General features: G+C 36.6%; 1 protein-coding gene across 9 annotated transcripts in view; it reads right to left on the bottom strand.

Annotated features, from left to right (window-relative positions):
* B3GALT1 (beta-1,3-galactosyltransferase 1) overlaps positions 1-6,000 on the bottom strand; it is a 209,745-nt gene continuing 203,745 nt past the window's right edge. For 8 of the 9 annotated variants that reach the window (XM_061452804.1, XM_061452797.1, XM_061452781.1 and 5 more), the window contains 2 exons: positions 5,187-5,225; positions 1-4,614 (listed from right to left, as the gene is read on the bottom strand). In XM_061452804.1, the coding sequence (XP_061308788.1) occupies positions 3,402-4,382 (981 nt within the window). In that variant the 5' untranslated portion in view covers positions 4,383-4,614; positions 5,187-5,225 and the 3' untranslated portion in view covers positions 1-3,401. The remainder of the gene's footprint in view (positions 4,615-5,186; positions 5,226-6,000) is intronic. The other variant, XM_061452845.1, reaches the window with a different exon arrangement.

Below are 6,000 nucleotides of genomic sequence, written 5' to 3'. Positions count from 1 at the left end.
TTCAGTTTTTAATTTTTGTTCTTAATTTTTTTTTTATTTGACATTGATACAAAAAAATAGTATCTCGATTAGCAGCTTTGCTGGCAATCCCACAAAACTGTAAATAATACTTTAAAAGAATGCACTCCTACAGACACTATAGATAAAACAATATATACAATTTAGACAAATAAATACATAAGTACAGCCATATATAATGTTACACGTAATGTTTGGTTACTGTTGACAAGCTTTTCTAGTTTATTACACTCTTCATTTACAAATTGCCATTGCCATCTACATTATAAAGACAAAAAAAAAATCCCAATAAAGAATCAAAATTGACACTTAACATTATTATTAGGAAAGATGGAAAATGAACCTTGAGACTTCTGTTTAAATACTCTCAGGCTTTTAGAAAAAAATGCTTTTGGGAAAAAGTCCTCCTAAAAGAGAGGAGTTTTCCCCCTAGCTTCTTCAACCAATGTGCTTTGTCCATGTACGTTCTGGAATCAAAATGTGATTATAATCACACTTCTGAAGTGACTAGAAGCCAGCATGTTTTAACCTAGTTGTCATTTGTCCCATGCCCAGTGAAACAAAATGACCTTTAAGTGACATGAATATTTCTTTGATTAAAGGTAGCCTAATGCAAACACTTGTTTGTGAACAGTATCCCATGTGACACAAATACTACTGAGTGGAAGGGTAGCAAGCTTCCCCTATGTGTAGACAGACATATTGCTCCCTTTCTAGGTTGCAATATTGCAATTTCTGAGCAAAGAGAAAATAATAAATTTGTTCAGTGTAACAAATTAGTGAAGTCTAGTATCAGAAAATTAACAGACATAGAAAATTAGGCTTTTGTTGTGTTCTTTTAAATTCACTTGTCAATAAAAGAAAAAAAAAACTTGTACATTCAAAAGTTAGGGCACACATGCTTAAGGCTCTTGAAACACTGGACAAATATAATGCCTATCCCAGCTCCATGCATAACAGAATATTACATAGCAAGCAGACTTTACACGTATATACAGCTGAATACAGAGGAAAATACCTTAGAACTATGTACATCAGTTTCAAGATGAACATTTACATTTCTGAAGATCTATCTATTTATAAATGGCAGGAGATACATTTTTTTTTTCAGATACTGTTTTCAAAGGCTACCTACCAATCATTAATGCAGTCTACTTGTACTAGGAGAAATTCAAGGCTGCCTACCATGCCTCTTAAGCCCTGAGGTATTTGGATTGGGAGCCCTGCTGTCTTCCAAAGCCACAAGCATGAGCAAAAGTAAGGCCATCAAATCCATTTGGTTGTGGATTCAGAAACCCCAAATTACTGCACTGTGCAGAGGGATAGCAGAAGTGATTGCACCCTTTGGGTTGGAGTTATTACAAAGTGTGTTCCTGGTAGGATGACATCCATGCTGTCTGATCTACCTGATGGCTGGGGATGAGTTCCACCCTTGTTTCCCTTTCTAAACAAGCATATTCTAGGGCTTGGGTAAGAAAAGCTGAACTTCACCCAATTTGTGTATGTGTTATATTCATCTATGCAATTAGTTGGACCTTGTTTAGCTAGAGTTCTGAGTTTATAGGGAGCAAGAGCAATTTTAACAAGGACTAGGTCAACTAGGGAAGGATAAATCTTAATTATACTGCAAGAGAGTCAATATATAAAATTACTGATCTTCATTTATGAAGGGTGCACAAGCTGCTGTTGATTAGCAGGATCTCCTGGGCTGTCTGTTGTGTAGCTTCACCTTTAGATCTGAAGTACATTTGTTTGAAAAACTGCTTGTGGCTTGAAGGCCAGGTACAGTTACCTTACTTACAAGTAGTTCCTTTCAAAATGATGGTGCTGCATCAATGAATAAGACTAACAATTTATCATGAAACTGCAAACGTTTTAGGGTAGCATTTTCATTCCCTTTTTACTGTTGTAATGAGCTATGTACACTTATGACAAATTTAAATTTTTTAAATTCTTACTCAGTTAATTTCTGACAACTTTATAGACATCCTGAATAACATACAGACTTAACAGTTTTTCATATATTACACATAATGTCAGCTGAAACGAATGAGACTTGTGTGTGTGCTATGGACAGTTTGAATAACCTGCAGCTAGTAATATATTTGGTGATTTTGTATAAGTGTAATTTGTTTAGGAATTCTTCAATCCAAGTTATTTGTTGAGAAATGTAATATTTTAACTCTTTGTTAGAAGGTGCTGAATAGAGGTGTCTTGAATTTACCAAAAAATTCTCCTTGAAATAATTTTCAGGACATTTCATTAACATTAATATTCAAAAGACATAAGCACATTACGAAACTTGAATAAAATTTTGTGTATTTAATTTCTGTTGTATGCTCTGGGGAATCTCTTGAGATCCTACTTTTCTACACCATTAAAAATCTGGGAGAATCTCATTCATGTAGCAAGAAGCAGAGCTTACTCTCAAAAAGCTGCTTTTGTGTTACTTTTTGTCAGTAAATAGTGCACTGAACAATGTTGAAGAAATATGCTGCTTATTGATGCTTGTCAATATATATTGCTTATGCAAGACAATGGAGAGATCCACTCATACTAATGAAAAACATTGCCTTGCTATGAAATTAAAAGTTGAAAGACATTCATACTTTTCTCATGTATGTTCTCAGGTAGTTTTCCATACATCTCCCCCGTCTTATTTAATCTACAGATTCTACTTTATTTTAAAATGGTATATCTTTTAGAGTTCCTTTAGGCAGCAGAAAGAAATGGGCTATCTTCTGAAATAATTTAAAGGAATATCACTTGGTCGATAAATATATACTTCAGTGTGTGGATTTTTTTTTTAAGGTTTATGAGACTTCGATGTTCTTACCTGTCTAAATTCTGCTATTATACCATCAGTAAGCTGCTTGGGAATTGCATACATTGTACTATAAAATATACATGTCAGTACAGGTGTATAAGGTCAGTGCAAATGTATACTGCTCAATTTATTAACAAACTTCTAAATACATATGGGTGTAGGGTGTTAAAAGAGGAATGAAAGTACGTTTCTAAGTCTTCATTTCTTAGGGTCTGAGTCTTATCTCAGAGGCTGGGGCATGAACTGTTAAGCAGCTTGTAACAGTTTATTACTGTCCTTTTACATACAGATGCAGGAGCTGATATGTGTGATAGAGGATAATATACAAAATCTGAGATTTGACTCTAGATCCTTTCAGTTGGTGTGATGTCCTGATGAAAAGAGCCTGAAGTCTGTAAACCAGTAGTCAAAACGAGAATGAAAAATCAGTCATTAAAAATCCTCTCGCAGTATCCCACAGTTTAACCTGTAAATCAGCAGACCACTTTGTCAAAAAATAACCAGACTAAACCAAAATTTCTTTTTAAAAAAAGAAGTATTTACATCTGTAAAAATCTTAGCATCTAAGATGTTTCTTGCTGGACATGTCATTCCAAATTCTGTGCATTTCTTCTGGTGTTATCTGGTGCACTGTGATCACCCTGCGGTACCTGCACAAGCTGTAGGCCATTTTCCAGTGATTGAAGCCACTGTTTTGGAAAGGGTGAATACCCAGCTTCCGAAGACAGAGTCCGACGTACACATCTTCAAGGTGAAGAAGTCTGGTATGAAGGGAGGTTTTGTAAATCAGTTCTGCTACATCAGCTGAAAAAATGTAGCCTGTACCTGAACAGAAGGGTGGGTAATTGCTGTCGGGATACAAATCTCTTGGCATGTACCACTTACTGCGAACATCTCTTATTGGCCCTCCATTTATAACGTAACCAGTGAAGTACCTTCTCCTTGGCTTGGTGTTAGGTTTGAGCAGCTTATAAATAAGATTATCCATATTTACAAAAATATCACTGTCTGTCTTCATAACGTACTTTGCTTTTGAACAAAACGTTGCTACCCACCTCATCCCCATCAGTGTTTTCAGAGTGAGGTTATGATAAGAGTCAATAAAATCCTCCACAATAATGTCATGAAAAATTTGGCTTTCTTGCTCTACCATTTGATTTAACACTGGGTCTGTGTTTTTTCCAAGAAGAAATAGTGTGGCAATTTTGATTCCCTTAAAGTTGTTTTCATCTCCCCACGTTTCTCGAATGGCTTGCCTTGCATCAAACTCCTTGTGAGTTGTGCTGATAAGAATGACCAAGAAAGGGATGCTCTTCTCACATTTGTTGGGTTCATTGATAAGAAACTCAAAGGAATGCGGATTTATAGGTCGAGTTCTTATGTTGCCAAAGGAAACATTTTTTCTGGCTATGGTTATGCTACTGAGTTGTCTGTGGCCAGTGTAGGAAGAAGTAGGGCGAGTTATACTTAAGTACCAGAGAGCACTTGCCCAACAAACTACTGTCAAGACGTATAAGCATGAGACCTTTGAAGCCATTGTTCCTCTAGCTCCTCTATTCCTCCATGCAACAAATAAATAGCCTTCGTACCAGGAGTGCACCTGTGTCCCAGGAAGGCAGCATATTATTAATGAAACTTGAAAGTTCGATATAGGAAAGTAATCCTGTAAGCATTCATGGATCTCAAATAGGAGCTATTAACTGTGGTGATACTCAGCTTTTCTTCTTTTACTAGCAGGGGCTTCCATTTCTTGGAATTTTCTGTTATTTCTGAAAAATATGAAGAAAAATTTTCCATTGTTGGATCATAAAAGCCAATGGCAAGAAAAATGGGTTTAAATATGATTGAACATTAATAAGCTAAATTTCTTAATGCACTTCTTGGATATCCTGTTTTTAATTTCATGAGTTACCACAGTGTGAGATAGTGCAACTAGAATATAGCAGTACAACGTGAAGTCATCCTTTTATGATTGATAATTTCTCATAGATTATAAAAGAAGTTTAGCATGCATGGTATGTTGGCTATTTAGGTAATTTTAAAAGTATATGAAATAATTTTCTGGTTCCTAGCATTTTCTTGCTTACTAGCATTTTTTCTGGACAATCTTTTAAAATATGCCATGGAACACTTAAAAATTATTTAAAAAATGAAAAATCATGTACTTTAATTTAGGATTAATAGCATTAGTTGCAAATATACATATGGATGCCTACAAATTTCTTTTGGTCTAAATGTTAATGCCAGTCCTACTAACAAGGAGCACAGTTTGGTGTGCTTGGTAAAGAATTGAACTTGGTAAAGATGCAGGAGAGAGAGAGATAACTGTATGTTGTCTTACCCATGTAAAGATCAGGGCCGGAGTAGACTTCATAAAAGTCTAGAAATAAATGAATGTATTTCAGTTATTCTCGATGGCTTCCTTCTCCTCTCCCCCCAGACCAGCCTTTACATTTCATGAGCAAACATCATTGGTATACCACATAAGACAAATCATGATGGCAGCCTATTAACAGTACCATTTCACTGGCCAGCATACAGAGCACTTGCCTACCTGCCTGGGGTTCTTGCATCCCTGCTGCTGCACCAGCCTTGCCTCCAGCACTAAGGAGCTTTGAGGCTTCCCCGGATCTGGGGAATATGCCAGCCCTGAAGCTTCCTTTGCTCTTAGCATGTTTCCTGGGAACCATTTCTGTTTATCATTGTTTCATGGAAATGAGACAAGCTGCATTAAGCCTGCTGGATCAGTGCTGAGTCCTCCAAGGCACACCAGTAGCTGGAGGGTGCCTGTAGGCTCTGCATTCTTTGGTTTTGCTATTGTATTGTTTCAATGCTAAAGGATAGTAGATGCATGCAACAGATGAGCTTTACACTATAGTCTTTGAAACACTTAGTAATTACCTTGGAGAGAACAAAATATATATATGGATTCAGCTGAAAAGGAGAAGATCTGTCTTAGGAATGTCTTTTCTGTTTCCTCACTGCTTCGACAAGTTGCTTGGATTATTTCAAAATGCCTCTTAAGGAGCCTGTCGCTCCCACGTGTTGGATATGTATGATCTCCCTTTCTCCAAAACTGAGTGAGAGGGTGGCCCCGTGGCAGGGTCTCTTGCCAGGTGACCTAGGGTTTGTGCAGACACAGGCCTTCTTTATGT

This window comes from Pezoporus flaviventris, unplaced genomic scaffold (genome assembly GCF_033815535.1).
Source record: "Pezoporus flaviventris isolate CSIRO_AGI_PZ_B2104156 unplaced genomic scaffold, CSIRO_AGI_Pfla_v1 ptg000001l, whole genome shotgun sequence".
Taxonomy (NCBI): Eukaryota; Metazoa; Chordata; class Aves; order Psittaciformes; family Psittacidae; genus Pezoporus; species Pezoporus flaviventris.
Note: the sequence above shows the minus strand (reverse complement) of the source record. Positions and strands in the feature narration are given on the sequence as shown.